This window comes from Myripristis murdjan, chromosome 1 (genome assembly GCF_902150065.1).
Source record: "Myripristis murdjan chromosome 1, fMyrMur1.1, whole genome shotgun sequence".
NCBI lineage: Eukaryota > Metazoa > Chordata > Actinopteri > Holocentriformes > Holocentridae > Myripristis > Myripristis murdjan.
The window spans coordinates 30,361,623-30,382,294 of NC_043980.1; the positions used below are offsets into that span (position 1 = coordinate 30,361,623).

At 40.6% G+C, this 20,672-nt stretch overlaps 1 protein-coding gene across 1 annotated transcript; it reads left to right on the plus strand.

Annotated features, from left to right (window-relative positions):
- Positions 1-208: 208 nt before the first annotated feature.
- Positions 209-17,051, plus strand: slc2a15b (solute carrier family 2 member 15b). Its single transcript, XM_030058246.1, has 12 exons — positions 209-253; positions 3,932-4,030; positions 7,004-7,164; positions 7,349-7,473; positions 7,726-7,871; positions 8,523-8,655; positions 8,977-9,164; positions 12,843-12,953; positions 13,418-13,519; positions 13,966-14,041; positions 15,378-15,505; positions 16,812-17,051. The coding sequence occupies exons 1-12, from the start codon at positions 209-211 to the stop codon at positions 17,049-17,051; spliced, it is 1,554 nt and encodes a 517-aa protein (XP_029914106.1).
- The last annotated feature ends 3,621 nt before the right edge of the window (positions 17,052-20,672 follow it).

Genomic DNA, 20,672 nt, shown 5'->3' on the forward strand with positions numbered 1-20,672 from the left:
GGACCCGCTCTGCTTTGCGCCCCTGTGATTGGCGGCTGAGACTTCGATAAAGGATTTTATTCCGCCCATCAACACAACACGCCTCCTTTCTCCCACACAAGCATGACCGTACAAATGGGGATGCCGGTCGACCACTTTAAAAAACTTTTGTAGATGAGCCATTTCTCATCTCCAATCATATTCCGGAGAGTAATTATTAATGACTTAGATGGCGGAGGAAGTGTTATTGGGAAACGATGCGAAACTCTCGGTGGTGAGTGTTATGATTTATTGATAAGAATGTTGACTGATATACAGACCAACAGTGTGTTTTCTATGCGTTGACCCGTCAGGACTAAACAATGACATAATAGGTTGCATATCGTCGCTGTGCAGTGAAAACCATGTAGCTCCAATTTTGGTGATTTTCATGTTTTAACTTCATTTGAGTATTTCCATGCTCCTCTGTGGCTTCAGAATGTTCCTTTACAAAACTAATCATATAAGCCTAAACTGAAAAATGAACAGTGGTCAAATTAGAGACAAGACTGGTTTTCTTAGTTTCTGAGAAGTTGACACTATACAAGGTTTTGTTGGACAAAAACACCTAGTTTGAGGATTGGGGGTTGAGGTTTAATGAGATTATCACTAATTTGGCCTTGGTTTGGTGTAAGTGGACCAGACTGGTGTATATTTATATAGGACTGCTGTTACCTGCAGTTCTCAGTGGTCGCTCTGATAATGAGTAGCCTGTCTCCAATACAGATTCCCTCTTTACCTTTTATTGAAAAGATCATTGCCTTGAATCTGTTGACCAGGATCTAGCCATGTTTAGTCTTCATCCTTTTGCCTATGTCTGCATGGAATAAGAAAGGGTATGTATATTTGTTCCATATAAATGTTTATAATCCAAACCCTAAAATGTAGGCTAATAACATACGCGTATGTCCACATGGGACAAGGTGGGGTCTGAGGTTCAACTTTCTCAAGAGTCACCTGGAGATGTAAGAACTGATTGATTATTTGGCCTGCTATTACTCCATTCACAGTTAGCACAGACCAAGCCGGTAGAAGCAAATAATAGAACAGCTAGAACAGTTTAATAAGTTCAGAGAATTGCATCACTTTACTGTCCTGCAGCCTTTAAAACCAGGAAAAGACGACACTTGCCATATCATGCTGTTATGATATCTTAAATCCCAGTTGATGTCTAGTCTCACATCATATACCAAGTCATATTTACCAAAAAAAAAAAAAAAAAAAAAAATAGTCCATGGCCAAACATGTATCTGTCTGAGGGTCCTTGACATCAGAATGTTTAGGAACACCTGGGTTAGAGCATTTAGCAAGCCAAAAAGGAGCCAAATTTCACTATAAAATGAAAAGAGACCTTTTGGGGTCTTTCATTTTGAAAGTCTTCAACCAAATGGGATGAATGAGAAGATAATTTTTAAGGATGAGTGGTGGAAACAACTGTTACTGTTTTACACCGGTGTGTGGTTGGTTGCCGTACCCTCAGGTTGCATTTTTGGATTATACTGAACATGCTTGTTGAAACCCATTCACTTTGATATTAAATCTTTGTCAGTTTGCTCTGTAAGAGTGGCTGCATTCATTTAATTAATTTAGACCATTAGCTCATAAAGTGAGGCTCTGCTAGCTTTATCGGGAGGTCAGGATAGGCCTGTCTTCTATTCCGATGTCCTGTGCATGAATGTGTATGTATGTGCGTGCACAGTACATGCACAGTGCCTGGGAGCTTCCACAAATATAATGAAGCATGTGAAAAACAGCCAACAGCCATTTTCACATGTAGTTGTCTAACGTTCTCCTTGTGGCTATTACCGGCTAAATTAGGTTTCTTCAAGGCATCTATGCTCTTATTGTTCGCTGAAAGCAAGCTGCCCCGTTTACTTATGAGTGGGTTGAGAGACTACAGGCTATCTGAACACAAGGAAAACTTTGTTGCGATGAACCGTGCTTCTGTGTTTTTATATTGGTGGATTGGCCTTGCCCACAATATGTGATGGTATTTTAAGGGTTGGGGTTGGGTCACCCAAACCATGAACCCTGTGAGAAGCAATGAAATAACAAGATCACCAAAGAGCTCAGATCACTCAGATTACCGTATTCTTTTTTGAATATTTTTAATTACAAAGCAGCTATGGACTTCAAAAATAAGCATTGATCCCACTGACCTCATACCATTGATGCTATTTAAGATGGGCATGTTGGAATTTAGGATCATAGCCAAGAGGTTATTGTCAGTGTATTCCAAAAAACTAAAAATACAATACACTACCACCCCCTTTTGAAGGTGTTAGTATGTCATTTATTTGAATTACCCCACTGATGCTTTAATGCTTGTATAGCCCCAAATGTTGCCCCTGACATGTTGCAGTTCTAGTTTTCACTCAAATTGCTGCACCAGCTCAGGACCTGATAAGTGGAGCGGTAATGTAGCTCCATTTATACTGTGTTTGGCAGCAGACCGATAGCTTAGATTTATTCAGCTAATTCAGCCTGATTGTGTGGTTTTCCCAGAGCGACCTGTGGCTAACCACAGCTAACCCATACACAAGAGCTGGTTGGTTTTATGCGGCCTGCCTTCAGGTTCAGGTTTGCCTCTGTTCTGTTGAATCAGTCATGTGATGCTCATGACCCAAGCCTGCACAGAGCTGTAAAGCACTGCTCACAGATTACATGCACATATATAATGTATATCATTTTAAACTGAGAGCCGTCTTTTGCCTTACACTGTAGGCATTTGAGATAAACTAGGCTACAGCAGAAAGAACAGGGTAATCCAGGTTACTTTTCCCCTATAAGCTGTTTTGCTTTTCTGTAGATCTCAGAAAGCTGATTATTTTGACATGCTCATTTTTAGGTCAGTATTTGCCCTTTTATAGTATGCATGGAAAAATCCACTGGCTGTGTGACAGGTTTGCAAGTACACCTCACATAAATCCTTCATGTAGGCAAACACTTTGACCCAACTTTGAGTTTCTTTGTAACATGTTACTGTTACAGAGAAACTACAGCTGTGCTGTAGGTATTTTGCTTGATCATGAATTGCTTTCAGGAATCTGGACTGTCATTGGAATGGAAAAAAGTTTATTGTGTAGTGTTTGTAGGCATAGGTGTGGACTTGAGTCACATGACTTGGACTCGACTTGGGTTCAATGACTTTAGACTCAACAAAATCAAGAAAGACTCAATTTTGACTTTAACATCAATGACTCATGACTTCACTTGGATTTGAGACTTTTGACTTGTAAAGACATGATAGCCTACTTCTCCCAAAGCCAAAGATTAAAAATTAATTATACAATTTACTCTTTATGTTTCAAGGATGCCAAGTAGCTTATGACACAGAGCACTCACCTTCTGTTGTCACCTGGATGATCTGACTCAACTTTTCCCTGTCTTTCTGCAGTGGTTGGAGCCGGAGATAACGGCTATAACATCACTTTAACACTGGGTGTCGCCAGTCAGCTGCTGAACTGACTTCTTTTTGTACATGGAGCTAGCTAACATTAGCCAACAACATTCAGCAACAAGACATTATTTGGTGTTAATTGCATTTTAATACGTGTTAATTTGGAACAAACAGGTTCAGTGCTTGGAATAACAAAAGGCTGTCTGTTGAATGGATTAATTGGACATTTAGAATAAAATATTCAACATAACTGCATAATAATTTGCATATACAGGAGAAGCGGAGGTAAAATAAATCATTAAATTCCTAAATTAAGATTGTAAAAGAGTGCATTATGACTTATTAAGGAACCTAAAAGTTTAGCACTTGGAACTTGACTTAGACTTGTCAGTCTTGACTTATGAATTGGGCTCTGAGTACCAGGGCTTGTGACTTGTGACTTGCAAATCAGTGACTTGACCCCACCTCAGTTTGTTTGTATCTCATATTTTCCTTTCCTCCTCTTTTTCGCAGCATCTTACTAAGTCACTGCTGGCAGTGGCTTTTCTGGCCTCATTTGGCAGCTCCATGCTGTACGGCTACAATTTGGCAGTTGTCAACTCTCCTGCACAGGTTTGTATCACCGCTATACCATCATCATAGTCGTCATCACTTTCATGAACATGAGCGATATTACATCAAACGATTTTTTTCATGCTTCTGATTGTGTTCCGCAAACATTCCCAATCTGTGGAATTATATGATCCATTTCTGTGAACACTGTGGATGACCTGCAAAATCTGAAACTATTCTCTCAGATGCTGATGCAACTGATGAGACTCACATTACATATTATTGTCATGTGGACTTATGTGCATCAAATCTGCAGGCTGATCTGTGCATTGTTGTGTTATTCATCATTCGCTGCAGAATATTTCTTTGATGTTGTTGATTTGCTGTGGTGTGGTACATTATGACCCCTGCTAATTATGGATCATTCCAGTTTGGACATAGATAGCCCACATTAGAGCCTGTGTGAGCTGGACGGTGTCATGCTGTATTGTGTCAGTGCCTCATTTCATGTTAGGTACTGTGTTAGGTACCATGTTTGGGAGTCAGTTTTGTGGAAAGAGTTTCCTCAGTTGCTCTCGGCCTGTGGTGTGCATGATGGTTTTCTGCAAAAGGGCGCAGGTCTACTCTTTATTTCTCACCACCTCTTTCATTTTATCGTTCTTCACTAAAGGAAGATTGACATGGCCTAGTTGGCCAAGTCTATCTAGCTCATGGTTTTCTCTAGCAAGTATTATCTTAGTCACCCTTGATCAAATCTGGGGAGGGACTGTGAATCGGCCCCCAGCATGTCCATCGTTTCATCTGTCCGTTTGTTCATGATGCACAACTTTTTGAACTTTTCTACTGATTAAAGTTTGATGGCATTGTTCCCTACAGGTCTTTTAAAAATTACACTGTTCAGGCTAAGTGGGGCGTTTGATATTGCCAAAATTTGGTTGAATGCTCCAGGCACTACGTTATACTGTATGTTTGCTCATTTATTTGTCACGTAAAAGATCTCATCATTGCATTCAAAATGATATCAATTGATTCAGGCAGGAACTGCAATCTCAGCTCAAAACAAGGTGAAGTATTTCTTGCTGATTGGCCTTGACAGAGACTTCATCATTTGTATGGGACAATGTGTTTACTGAGCCTTGTTTTCATTTAGTTTTTTTCATTTAGTTTTCATTTATAACATTTTACTAGATGATTTCTGGATGGGTACATGGGAACAATATCAGCAGGCAGGACCCATTGTTGCTAAATTAAAAAATAAGTTGAGTCTTAGTCAACAGGTTATAAAACCACAGAGCTGAATTTGCCACAAGCTTCAACTGTTTACCTTGGGCAGACAGATCTAAGAACTGATTACGTGTTTATTGTCTACTGTGTGTTTTTTCAATCTAAACCATTAGGTGAGAAGGAGCATCTTATAAAATATGGGCCCTGTTATTTAATTTTTGCTTGCATATTAAATGTCTGAGGGACAATGAGGGAACAGGGAAGGAAAGAAGTAGAATAGATGAATTAACAACTGAGTAGCACATTTGTAATATGCAAGTTATGCCTAGATTTTTATTCTGCTTCCAGATGATTGGACACATTTAGTTGAAATGATTGACCTTTGAGTGTTTAAGTGTTTGAGATGGGAACAATATGCAATCAAAGTATCCAACTATATGAACTTATCTTAAAGTATTCTCTAACCCTGACCCTGTGCACAGGGACTTGAACATCTGGTAAAAGCCTTAAAACACAAACTGCTATGTCTTGTTCTTACTATGATCAGCACCATGTTGACATTCAGGAATCATGAGTTGGAGGGCCTTTCAAATGGATTTTTCCAACTTCTAAGTGAGATGTTTCCCAGTTCCTGTAGTAGTCCTCCATTGGAATGTAAACTTGCATATTTTTGGCCCTCCGTGGCACATTGCTGCCTTTCCATGGTCTAGACTTGGCCGACCTTTAAACCGAGCATCATTCAATCTCACAGTCTTAAAGATGACCCGTGATAATAATGTTAAATGTAAATGTGACCGCAGTGAAATTGACATGGAAAAAGGATTTGCCGCCGTTGTGTCGTACTTAAGGTAGCACTTTATTTTACAGCCCTCAAACCCAGTAGTCGCCCTGTAGTTACTGTGAAGAAGTTTCAGAGGAGTTACACTGTAACTGTTTCATTAGTCCCTCATTATTACAAAACAATTACACTGTACTCTCTTAAACTGTATGCTGCAAAATAGCGTGCTACCTTTAAGGCCAATGAGACCGACTCATAAAAAACATGACTGTATTTATATGACTGTATTAGCGGCAGGTCAGTAAAAGATCATAGGCAATAACAAGTCATCTGACCATGGGATTTTTTTTTTTTTTTTTTTTTTTTTTTTTTTTTAAAGGGCATTCAGTGAATCAGATTTTCCCTACAGGTGGTCAACATTTGACTTATTTATTTATTTACTTATTTAAAAAAATAATAACACACTTTTTTTCAAACTTTTGACAATGTACAATTTTAATCTACTGACGACATACAAAACCTTTTTACATTGATTTATAACATAATTAGAAAACATAAATCTGAATTAATTGATTTAACTGACTTATCACCTATCCCTAGTTTCAATTAAATACCAATCTCATGAATGGGATGTAGCACAACAACAACAACATATAAATGCTTTTAGTACTGATGTGGCTGCCTCAGAGGTTTGTCCAAAAAACACACAGCATTTCTGAAATGGCGAGACTCATGGTGACATCTGAACATTTTGCACTGTAGGATGAACAATGGTGTCAAATTTCTTGATGACTATTTTCATGCATTCTCAGTCTTGTTTTTGGCATATTAACCTTTTCACATTACCGGGAGCTCATATAGGCTCCTCTGATTCAACACGTTGGTTTTGTAAAAACAACACAGGATCAATACTGTATGTAGTAGTATTGTAGTATGGAGTAAATCCATACTACAATATGGATTTACTCCATAAATCCATATTGGTTACTTTATATCCTTAAATTAATTCACTCTTTTCTTCATTCCACTAGTACATCAAAAGCTTTTATAATGAGACGATGATTGAAACGCATGGCTGGAGTCTGGATGAGGAGGATCTCACAGTCATGTACTCCCTCACTGTGTCTATCTTTGCTATTGGTGGTATGATTGGGGCACTGCTAGTGGGCACGCTTGTCACCAAATATGGAAGGTAAGTGTATGTGGATGGGTTTTAATAATGTGTATATGTGTGTGTTTGTGTATGTTTAGATCTGCATAATTTTTATGTATCTGTCAGTTTGTGACATACAATTAACATAAGCTTCTGACTCTAAATGTGTCACATATTTAAAGGTTCAAATTGAGTAAAGAGAGATCATTTTGTGTATAAACAGGAAAGGGACACTGGTGAGATCCACGGTGCTGGTATTTATAGCAGGAGGTCTTATGGGCTTCAGCAGAGCATGCAGGTTCCCCGCCATGGTCATCATTGGACGCTTCATCACAGGGGTGCACTCAGGTATATCTAATTAAGTCCAATGTGTGATTTTCATTGTTTTCATTGTGTAGCTGTTGAATATTAAGCAGTAAGCTTGTACTTGTGAAGTATAAATGCCTGCAGAAATGAACAATCAGTACAATTCTAATGCATGAAAACAAAAATTCACTCACCATTTGTTCTAGCTGAGTTGAAACACAGTTGCAAATGCATTTAAGCTTTTTTTTTTTTTTGGCTGTGTTAGCCCATGATAATCAAACTCCTCCTCATTAGGTATCTCTCTCAGTGTGGTGCCTATGTACCTTGGTGAGATCGCCCCCAAGAACCTGCGAGGTTTCTTGGGCCTCATGCCCAGCATCCACATTTGTCTTGGAGTCTTCATCGCTCAGGTCCTGGGCCTCAAAGAACTATTAGGAAAGGTACTGCCATCCTGCCACTCAGCCCCTGTCCAGGTAGACTTTAAGATATGGACACATGGATAGGATATACCAAACAGTAGGTGATGCCTTCACAGATATCCAGTATTTTTATTTGCATTTGCTGAATTTCTTACAAAAGTGTCCCAAGATTTCAATCACTCAGATCCATCTTTTTAAATCCTTTGACTTTCCCAAGGGTTGTCATTTCCACTTCAATCCAGAAATCAGAGCAGTAGCCTGCTGTAATTAGATGGTAGTTATTGAATAGACATGATGAGCACATGATAGCAAAGCAGCTCCTGTCTTTACCAGTGTTTCTATATGGAACATATAATCAGTCTAGTTCTTCCAGTTCTCCACTGGCTCTTGCTTATGTTTTTTCCTTCCATATCTGGGAGCACCGGATGGGACAGTAATTTTCTGAAAGTGCCTGGTTGTATTTGATAAGAAATTGAATGGTCTCAGTCTCAGAGAGGTGCAGTTGTACAAAACAGAGTTTCTTCGAGATACATTTTCTAAATTATAGACTTATTTCAGATTATAACTTGTATATAAAAAAATGAATGGCTGATGGTTATATTTTGCAAGATGTATCGCATGATGGGAGCATAAATACAATTTTAGAACATTTTTACATGGGTTTCCATACAGGAAGAGTACTGGCCTCTGCTCCTGTCCCTCGTGGTGGTTCCTACTTTCTTCCAGTTGATGCTGTTGCCATGGTTTCCAGAGAGTCCGCGGTACCTGTTGATTGAGAGAAGGAATGTACATGCCACTATCACAGGTTGGAAATACACTTTTTTTTCTGTTTGGGTTTTCATTTTGTCTTTGATTTGTGTGGTGTGTGTGTGTGTGCTCTGTCTGGCCTAGTGTTCCCCTGCCTCCCACTCTGTTTCAGTGTGTTTGGCTTTGACTGGATGCATGAACTGCTGGCAAATTTAACTGGTTATTAGAACGTATCTCTCCATTTCTCTCCCTCTCTGTGTTTGTGTTGAGGTGTCCAGAGGCAAAATTGAAAATCCTCTAAAATTACTCAACTGTCAAAATAGCTCTTTGCCTTTAAATCCTCTCTGGTCATTTTCCCTCTCCTTGTGCATTGTTCTAGCCCTGAAGTGGTACCGCTCTAAAGGAAACATCCAAGCGGAGATTGAGGAGATGCAGGAGGAACAGCAGTCTCTCTCCTCCATCGAGACGGTTTCTGTCGTAGGCCTGCTCAAGGATCGCTGCGTCCGCTGGCAGGTCATCACCATTGTGGTGGTTAACATCGGCATGCAGCTGTCCGGTATTGATGCGGTGAGTGGGGAAGAGGAGAAGCGTTCATATCAAGGTGGACTTGTGTGTTCTCTATGCAAGGGCATGTATGTTTGTGCATTCTGGATGCACAAAAGCTATTTTCATTACACTTATCATATGAGAGTGAGAGATGGTGTGGCTGTAGTCCCCAGCTGTGCCTCTCCCATCTGCATCTCCTCCTGTCCATACATCACCGTCTCACGTACAGCCACTGAGTGACTAAGCAGGGGGCAACAGGACCATGCCTCATTATTTCCTAGTCCACTGTCTCGGCATTACTTTGCATAGAGGGCCACACACACACACACACACACACACACACACACACACGCCGTAAACTCACAGATAACACACTGCTCCATGTGGATAGAAGCACTAGGCATGCTGGCTCACATGCTGGCACTATTTCCCAGCACGAGCACACCATGCTGAGTGCCACCGCTGCAGCTGTTCCAGATAGGGAACACTATATAGCCTCTAACATGCTGTTAAAGAACCTACTCTATGCATTGTCTTTGAAATCTGTGCCATGAGAACAAACAATCAAAAACAAAACAAAAAAAACCCTGAACAGCTCTTCGTCCCATGATTTTGGACATTTTGCCATTTGTAAAGATAAAGTATGTTACACTGGTGGAAACACTGGCAGATACTGTACATGTGCGGCTCTCTGGCGCACCAGCATCTCTCTTCAAGGTGAGGTTATTTCACCCCGAACTTCTCGGAGGCAGGAGGGGCTAGAGTTGGTGAAAGACATTCAGACGTAACAAATACACGTAGCTTGGCTCACCTGCATGCACAGCGTTGGCTTCAGAACCAAACTCTTCGATAAATAGAGTTGGGAACTGGAGCACATTCCAATGAATAACTGGGTTTTAGTGTTTCCAGAAGTGACTGCTATCAATTCCCACTTTATACTTTTTTCTTTTTTTCTTTTTTTCATTTTTTAAATATAATGAAATGTGCAGTTTTTAATTCACAGTTGAGTCGTCTAGCTCTCCATTCCTCTCTGCTGTGCTGTGTGTGTGTTTGAAAATGATGATCTTAGGGGGAGAGTCTGTTCACTTCATTTCTCTAGAGATTGGGAGCAGTTTCCTCGTAGCTGTAGTACTATCATGGCAAACATTAGGGAAAAAAATGAACATGTGACTAAACTTTAAGGCACAAGGGAAATTCTTCCAATTTTGAACTGAATTTAAAAAACAAATAAACACATTAGACATTACAAACTCTCAGTGACTTAGACACGGTGTGTAGTGGTGTGGTGTTTGTTTTAAAGGCAACGATATTGTGATAATTAATTAAAATCAATTCAGGTACAGATTTTGTATGGCTGAAAAGCTGCAAAATAAAATGTATTTAAGAAATGAACTAATGAGGGAATCATTAAGGAGTCCTGTATTCTTATTCAGAGACTTTAGCATTCATGTTTGCAGTGATTGGAAAATCTGGAGGGTGTGATTGAAAGGAATGAGTGCATTTGAGCCTGGGCTGCATGTTGTTTGACTTCTGTGGTAATCATAGTTTGTCCATACAAAATATGATATTCAAACACAATGAGGCTCATCAGTGTATTTGGTACCAGATTTTGAAATTGTTTCACTGGACCTGAGGCCATATGGTCCAGACTGAAGAGAGGGGCTGGAGTATGAACTGATTACCATCTGGTGGTGAATTGGATCAGATGGCAGGGGAAACTGCTTGATAGACCTGGTAAACCCAAACGTGTAGTGATGATGTGCAAGGAATGACTGGTGGAGGGCTCTGCTTGGACTGATTTCAACTCTTACCTGTGAACAAGCTTTTCCTGTATTTCAGAGGGGGAACATGGAGCTTGTTCAAATTCTGTGTCGTGGCAGGCGCTGCTCGGAAATGTGGCCAAAAGATGGTCATTGCTTGTCAAATTGGCAACCCAAAAACCTGTTCGAAGGTATCAGTGGTGAGGGAGGCTGTCAAGTTGAAGACAGAACCCCTCTGGCCCATTTGGGAGGGCCTCTGCCAGACTGGTGCGAAGGAAACTCCAGCTGATTGCTGAGCCTCAGATTCTGGATGAACAATGATGATTTTATCCAGGCAAGGAAAGTGTTTTTTTTTTTTTTTTTTAATTTTTTTTTTTTTTAAATCTCACAGGTAATTTGGAAGTTTCTTAACCATTGTTTTATTCTGGTTCTTTGGGGCCTTTAGCGTTTGCAGATTATGTTGTCCTTTTGGATTCAATGGACCATGAGCTAAGTTGTGCATTGGAGCAGTCTGTGTATTCTTGAGTTCTGTGTGGGGTTAGAGGGCTCTCACTCTGGTAAGGTGAGGAGCTTGGTGGTCTGGGAGGCTGTTCCCCTGAACTGATCTGAGACAGTAGAAATGGATCTGATGCCTGGTGTAGATGCTCCCAAGGCACCTGGCACAGCCAGTTGGGTGTAGACCTTGGGGTAGACCAAAGACACATTAATGGGACTTGGTCGCCTGGGAACATCCTGGGATGAGGTGGAGGAAGCTGCTGAGGAAAAGCCAAGTGGCCTAAACCACAGGTGAATTTTGAGGCCAATGCAGAGGTGCAGACAGAGACAATTCCTCTAACACTATCTAGAGTCTGGACCTAGGGCAACCTGCAACCTGTGTATTGCTGTGTATTGCTGATTAGTGAGGGTATCCATTATCAAATGGATATTCTGTCCATCCGCTGCACCTTGGCTCCACCATTTGCCTCATTCTGGTTGTTCTGCTCATGCTGGCCAACTGTTATTTACAATCTATGGGAAAAATATTCTAAGGCCGCTCTGCTTGCCTTGTTATCCTGACAACCCTTTATCCAGATAAGCAAAGTAATGGACAGATGGATGGAAGATGAAGTACAAACCGTTTTTCAAAAACTAAAAAATATTTGTTAATAGTGCAGTGATAAAAAGCTGATGTGGATGTGGAAAATCAAGCAAACTTTTGACGTGCCCATAAAAGTGTCGAATGTATAATTAATGGACCAGTGTCATTGCTGGGAGGGAGATGTTACCATTCATAAATAGTGAAGTTGAGGAAGTTGGTGAAGGAAATACATTATATCACTAGTACTTATGTTGTGTGTGTATGTGTGTGTGTGTGTGTGTGTGTGTGTGAGAGAGAGTTTGTGTGCGTGTGCAGTGTATGTATGTTTAGACATATTTCAATGCTGGAATGTTGATGAAATGCTATATGGATGGTTACTAAATCAACAAGACAGCGTTTAACTGCAGCTATCATGATCTTGTCCACACAACACAGATGATGGATGTTGCAACAGCAAAGTATGATTAATGGGAACACACAAATTAATTTCAAAGGGAGCTCTTGTCAGAAGTCTGCATTGATAAAATGCTATATCTCAAATGCATGAGTGATGGCTGGTCTGATGATAATGATCGCTATGATGAATCACATGGAACACAGAATTAGCAATACAACTCACAGGTATAGATGTGGATGAAAAAGGCAAACTCTTCTCTGAAGTTTTAGATTGACCACCATGTAGTTCTGAGTTTGCGTGAGTTTATGTGTGTGTGTGTTTTTGTAAGACCAAGAAGTTTCCTCAACCCAAAGAGGACCATGAAACCCTTCAACTAAAGTGAAAACATTAAAATTACCAAAAAATTAGAGATCTGTGGTATTTGCACAACATCAGCAATACATGTTTATATCTGTGAATTTCAGATCTGGTTCTACACCAATGACATATTTGAGAATGCTGGGATCCCCAGCCCTTACATCCAGTACACCACCGTGGGAACTGGAGCTATTGAAGTAATCTCAGGAACACTGGGGGTAAGCAGAAATCACACTTTACACACATTAAATTGACAGTATTTTGTGAGATAACTGATGAATGAGACTGATTGATGTTGTACATTTTGAGTGATTACAACAATAGTCCCTACTGTTTCACCTCAGATCTGTCTTATTAAGATGGAAGTAAGAAAATGACAATTGTCCTTCAGAAGCATATTAACTTAATTGAAATAACCTCAGATATTAGTGGATTGGTAAATATCCATTGCCATTTGCAAGATCTTGCTCATTGCTGACTTATATAGATATTCAATATTACATGAAATATATATTCTATATATTGTATGTTACAGTCCATGTACAACTGTGTTCTGCAGTAAACACTGAAATGGTTATATGTGGGGAGAGAATAAAGAGACGCCTATGCCCTGCGTTGCTTGGTGTTTGTCTCACACTGGCAGCCAGTTACCATACATCTTGCTGCTTTGTCCTTTCCTCAGTGCTTTACTATTGAACGACTGGGCAGGAGACCTCTGATGATTGGTGGCTTCACCTTCATGGGAATATGCTGCGCTGGGATCACTGTTTCTCTCCTCTTCCAGGTACAGGTCATCTAAATGTACTATAGGTCTAAGAATAGAGTACAATAACTTTGAGGTTCGGGACGTACTCCACATTGGATTTGTGCTGTACGGGTACACCACCATTTTTACATAATAAGCAACCCCTTAAAGCAATTTTCAAAAGAATGAACCAGAATGGTAGGAGCTTACCACCTGTCTCTGTTCATGTTACAAACATGAGGCATCTTGATGTAGAAATACGTCCGACCAAAGCTGGACACAAGTCTGTCACTGTGCCTCAGCTCCAGTTCCCTGGAGTTTTTTCACAGTTGTATTTTCTCATATCATTTAATGATATCAAAAAAATCACAACACAGAGTGAAACCAACAACTCAAAACTATGTACTGATTTCTCTAATGTGTTTAACTCCTTGTCATTGTGCTGTGTATTTGTTGGGTTATGATTTCAACTTGATCAACCTCAGGCACAACTGGACATCATGCGCTACGTCAGCGTGGCTTGTGTCGTTGGGATTATTGCAGGCTTCTGCATAGGGCCAGGTAAGAACTTCAAGAAACAGACATATTTCACTCATTACAAAAAAAGTCAGTTGGTATCATTACATTTGTGAATATACTCTTCCATCAACACTTAGGTTCATCCATTATAATACACACATACATGATTTAAGCTGCCCTGTTTGCTTATCTGACATAAGGTAACACTGCTCCCTGCTGGAAGCTTACAGAATTGCAGGGACCGCTCCAAAACGCGGGCAACCCTCCCTCACTGCTCCTTGTCTCACTATGAAGAGATATTGTATTTCATTAGTCCTGTAAATGAGGAAATCATAATTGCCATACTACATCCATTCCTACAGCTATTTGTATGTTGGCTGAGTTGAGTGAAGTGAATTAAGAGGCAATAGTTTACAATGTTGGGATCCATGTTGAGTGGGCCTGCGAGGATGATGAATGGGAATGAATCTGGTTTACATAACGTCATCCGTCAAGCCGGCAAAATCTTTACCTCAGCACACAGACGCGGATTTCTGTTGCTGCAATTAGATTTTTAATGGCTCATTGTTCATAAGCTAGCAGTGATGAATATGGTTTTCTTCAGACAAAACCTTGCATGCACAATGAAGCCCCCCATACATACCACAGATGTTGACAAATTATGGCCTAGTTATTGGTTTGATGATATTAAACCTTCCTCTGCGCAATTATCATGCACAGATAATGAGGACTTCATTGGGAAAGCTCATCATTAGAGCTTTTACTAATACATATTTCTCCTTCATAGCTCTCAATTCTAACAATGAAGAATTACGTGTTTAAAACTAAGACACCATCCCATTGATCCTACATATCAAATTAATGAATTGTCGAAGTCCTTGCAAAACTGTGTTGTTTCTCTTGATTGCGCTTTTGAGTTGGAGTTTTGCCAAGTTGATAAAAATTCCCCTCTCTATCTCTAATCACTGAGTAACATGAAGTATATAATTGGTGTGTAATGTAATAGTATGTGGGCTTGAGACATATTGTGTATTTTTAATATCATATTATGTTTATCCTGACTGGCTGCCAAAAGATAGTCCTGATTGGCACTTTTGATAAGGTAACTGACACTGATGTTGATTTCATGAAGCCCAGTCGATTCATACAGTTGCACTGAGAGGCTCAACAATGTGATTTGCATTGTGATGGATTGTTAGGATGTCTAGTTAGATAAGGCTATTAGAAGCACCATATGGGGAAATATAATATGCACTCGCTGAAGATAAGCCATGACTGTCTGAGAATGTTTGAGCATCGCAGAAATGCAGTAAGCAAAAAGCATCTGTGGAAAAGTCACAATGTGCCTTTTGTTTATCTCCTGTATGGCACTGTCAAGCGGGTGTGCCCTTCCTGATGACAGCGGAGCTCTTTAAGCAGTCTCACCGACCGGCCGCCTACACCGTGGCAGGCTGCCTCAACTGGCTGTCCAACTTCACCATCGGCTTTGTCTTTCCCTTCCTACAGGTCAGAATGACTCGTGTCTTATCATGAGCCGTGTTCACACTGCACGCCTTTGTGTTCAAATCCACCTCGCTTTCAAATCTGATTTATTTTGTCTAACGGTTGGCATTCATCTTTGAAAATGACCCTTGTCCAGTATCAGGTAGAGAAGACTTCAACCCTGAAATGAGCAGCACTAATTCTGACTTAAGATTCTATTGCCCATATTACAGTTAATTTTATAAAGGGCATTTTACAGCACTGTGGCAACTTTATGGTAGTATTTTACCTTTTAGACTTTCAGACGTTGAGATTTTTAGTTAGCCGCTGCAGCCAAGTTTTGCAGTGACGCTGCTCAGCCATGTCTCCTCACAGTAGTTTTGTATGAATTCAAGAGTATCACATTAAATTTGCAACATCACTATCTCTAGGTGCTTGAGTTGTTATCCCCGGTGTTTGTTTTTTTTCTTCTAGTCAGGCGAACGCAGGGTTATAACAACTGGGATCTCTCGCGTTGAGAGAGTGACATAAAAGCCCCATGAATTCTGATGTGACAGTTCAGCTTACAATCACATCACAATGGATCAAACATATATACGATCTTGGGGCGCTCAACATTTAGAAGATTCCATAATGTTTTCCTGCTTATTATGTTTCACTCAGAATTGAGACACTTTAAGAGTGTGAACATGTTTGATATTTTGTCATGTTATCCTTGCATGTTTTTGTATTTTGTAAGATCTCCCTCCTTCAGGCTTTTTTTCTCCACTGTTCCACTTCCTTGACATTCTCGAACCACTGTTTTTTGATCCATTTTCCCAGTTTTTCATTTTTAAACTGTTATTTTTTAATGTTTCCTAATCAAATTTTATCTCTAAATCAAGTGTCAAGCCTCCCATCAGTTATTTATTTTTGATAATACACTACCATGGTCATTATCCTCTGTTCTGCCTTGGCCTTTTTATCTTTGCCAATAATTGCTGATATTTTGTGCTGATATTCAGTATCTTCAAATTTGAAAATTATTATGAGAAAAAAAAGAACATTTTTATTAATCTTTTCAATTACATGTTTGAATAAACAAAATGAATTAAGAATACTGCAAATGTAAAATAAAAAGGTGAAATAGATATAGTTAAGCAATGTTCTAAACTTCTAAACTTTAAACTAAAAAAAAAGAGCCATAGAATAACCTTTCATGTTGGAGAAGGATGACACAGGAATGCTGATATCCCATATAGAAAAGCAGGCACATATTGGCTCAGTATATCAGTAAACCGATAAATCAGTCTAATCCTATTAAACCTACCCTGTGTCGCCCTCCGTCCAGATGGCGACAGGTGCCTACTGCTACCTGATCTTCTGTGGTATCTGCATGGGGGTGGCAGGCTATACCCTCTTCATCGTCCCTGAGACCAAGAACAAGACCTTTGTGGAGATCAGCCAGATGTTCGCTGCTGTCAACGGCATCCTCGAAAACGAGAGCACGGAGTTGGCCTCCACTGCTGGTCACCTCAAAATGTTTAAGCTGAATGGCTATGGAACGCTTGGCAACCATAAGGAAAAATAAGAGCCTAGCAGAAAAGAGGTTAGGTGCAGGAAGGGTATTAGGTTGGATTGTGATGATTGACGTGCCATAGGATTGGTGAAAGCAAGCAGCAATGTGGAATCATGCCCATCAGGAGGTCTGCAGTGTTATATGTTGAGCACAAAGACGAGGTTAATGCACGTACATGCAGACACATGCAGGTGTGCATACGTGCCCCTGCATTCACCTACACTCATCCAGTCATTATTTTATACATAGCACTGTACACATTCTCCATTCCACATATGGACAAACAGCAGAATAAATGCTATTCTGTTTCAACACTATATCCTCAGTTAGGGCAATGTATACCCAGTTATGTGGGACAGAAGTCATGCTTTCATGTGATTCAAATCAACTGACGGTGACATGCTAATCCATTTGTCTCTGCATCCCATAGCATATCAGTTTGCATGGGAGCTTGGTTGTTTTTCACACAGTGCTCTCAGAAATCTTGATTTCTGTGCAATAGCCTCACTTTTTGAACATATCCTATGATCCCTGTAATGTTCACTGTTCAGTAGAGTATGGATGTATTTATTTATTGACATAGGAATTACACATCTGAGACAGTGTGTACAGCAATAAAAAAAAAAAGAATTGAAAACTGTTTCTCTTGACCATCAGAGGTTAAGGATCATGTGACATCATGTGAATGGTACAACATTTCCTGTCATCATATGTTTACATGGTTTATCTCACAGTGAATGAGTTGACCAAGAATTTGAGGTTTTTATTTTGTCTTGCTTTGTTTCATTCACGTCATTATTTTGTCTCTTTTTTTGCATAAGAGAGCTAGTTATTGTGGCTACTGTAGTAGTCATTTCATATGTCAAGACAGGACGCTCCTCCTGTCTAAACACAATGCACATGAAAAGCATAATTTATAAACACACTACATCACAGAAACAATAGTTTGTTTTTTTTCTCAAATAATTTAATATAACTATGTTTCCTGTGGGAAATATTTTGCAGTCAGTCATGATGAGAAACTTGAAATAATGTTCACTGAGGGCTGTTCAACAGTATGGATTCAATTCAGTTACATTTTATTTGTATGGCATCAAACATGGAAAAACCTCAGGCAGAACCCAGGTCTGGGTGGGCGGCCATCCGCCTCGACCAGTTGGGTTGGGATGATATCTAGATAAATACATATGTTTCAACATGAAAAAGGTGTATTTGTCCCTTCTTATATTGCTTACAATGTTCATGACTGGACCTTATAACCACAAAGGAACCTCTAAGAATTAATCTCGTTTGATTTAATACTCATTCAGTAACTCTCATATCGCAGCCTGCTGTGCAGCACAGTAGTTGACTTTGGTTTCTTCAGAGGTCAGTGTTTACATTCATTTAGCTGCGGTGGCCCCAGATAGCTGCTGCTTGCCACCACACCTATAAAGCAAACCACCATCTGAAATAAAACAAAACTGTAACTTCACCACAGCTATTCATAGATTAATCAAATAAATACCCAAATAATGGACATTCCCTTGCCAAAATGGGTCCATGAGCAAACTTGGGCTTCAGAAAACTAATATTCCTCTCTCCGATTATTCCCACTGCCAGCTGTGTAGAACAAAATGGAGGTTTTGTTATTTATTAAAAGTAAGAATAGTAAGACAAGAACCGTATTGAAAAACAAGACAGGATGAGTAACTCTGGTTTTATTGTCAAGTGGACTTATCATAATGGGACAAACTGTATGTGACAGGTGTAAAAACTTTTTTTTTTTGTAAGATATGACACCAACAGGCTTACAACTCCTCAGTATCTATGGATGTACAAATAACTGATGTGATATTCTGTACTGAAAATAAAATATGACATTTTAACCACCCAGCATAGCCATTCCTGTCTTTCTCTCAGTGATGCACAGAACAAAGAAGATCACATCATGCTCAGTCACTCAAGAACTACAATTACAATCCAATTCCCTCTGGCTGTATCTCGCAACAATTCTGCGTTAAGATTTTACTACAACTAATGAAAGGTTTTAATAATCTGGTAAATCGTTAACATTTACAACTCAGATTACAATGAAGTGGAGATGATCCCAGTGATAATGAAGCTTTAAAGGAACACTCCAATGTATTGGGCAAAAACCCCTTTTCCCACTAGGCTAATAATTCCCATAGACTTTAAGTCTTTATGCTAAGCTAACACAAAATCCCATATGAAGCAAACCACTGGAGATACAGAGGTGAAAATGTTATCAAACATCTCAGTCTGGGCAATTTGGAAAAGTGGGATTTTGCCCAAAATGTTGGAGTTTTCCTTTAAGAATGTCCACCTCAGAATGGGAGTGCGGCCTTGAACCAAAACCGCCACAAGCCATGGTGGCGGTTCCCTGCCAGGGTCCCAGTGTTGTTGAATGTGACACGGTGGTGTGAAGTTAAAAGCCATGTTGAATGAAAGGAAGTGAAATGGTGCTTCTCTTTCATCTTTCCCACTGCCTAAGGCTGGCTGCTCCATCTGTCAGCCCCTGCAGAAGGGCCCTGGAACCCCCAACCCAGCCAGAATGGATAAATGTTGTCAAATGCATGCTTCTCTTGATAGTACCACGGGGAGAGAGAGAGAGAGAGAGAGAGAGAGAGAGAGAGAGAGAGAGAGAGAGAGAGAGACCTGTGATCAGCACTGGAAGGTACATCAGCACATCACAGCTGCCTTGCTGTGAAGCTTGGTACGTGAGTGTCACAGTGTTTTGTACCGTGTCATAAGTTACACAGGAGCTTGGGAAAGAATTGAGCCCCGGCTGCCCCGGCCAGGTATTACAAGGTCAGGCGTTTGAGTCGTTGATTTGCTGCTGAATGACAAATTGACAGCTGCTCCGGTCCTGGCGGCGCGGCAGGGCCTGGGCTGTTCATAACTGGGTGACGTCACTGCTAAACAAAGGGCTCGTGGTCACTGGGAGTACAGTGTATTTTGCGGGTAATGTCACAGGATACACTTGCGCACGTGCGAAAATACTCACGCAGGGATTATCGCACGCACGCGCCCGCGCACGCCGCCTCGGGCGAGCAGAAGCCATAAATCAACCAAATAGCATCACAGCCTGGCGAAGGAAACATTCCAACAGATAAAATGTTCTCCCACACAACAAAAGCCACACTCACTGCGTAATTAATTGCAACAAATTACCTCTTCTCTCCCTGTCGGCCCCCACCTCGCCTCTTTTACGGCACTGACTACACACGTGTACGCGCAGGCACACTACTGCAACTCCTGCTATTGATGCATGCCACACACACACACACACACACACACACACACACACACACACACACACACACACACACACACACATAGCGCGTGCACGCACACACACACACGTTCGGCCACCCTTCATAAGTGCTTTAATGTGGCTTATTGCAGTGTGCCGTCCCCTTAGCCGTGGAAATATTCGCTTGACGGATGTGCTTTGTCGCCGGCGCTCCCCGACGGAGGGCGGCTGTCAGGGAGGAGATGATAACATTAACAGGGAGGCAAGGCGATGACAAATGCCTGTTATCAGCGAACGAGGCCGGTGACAAATCGAACGGCAGCGCCCAGGCAGCCCCGGCGCGGCGTAATAAAAAAGAAGATGGATGGCACACTCTG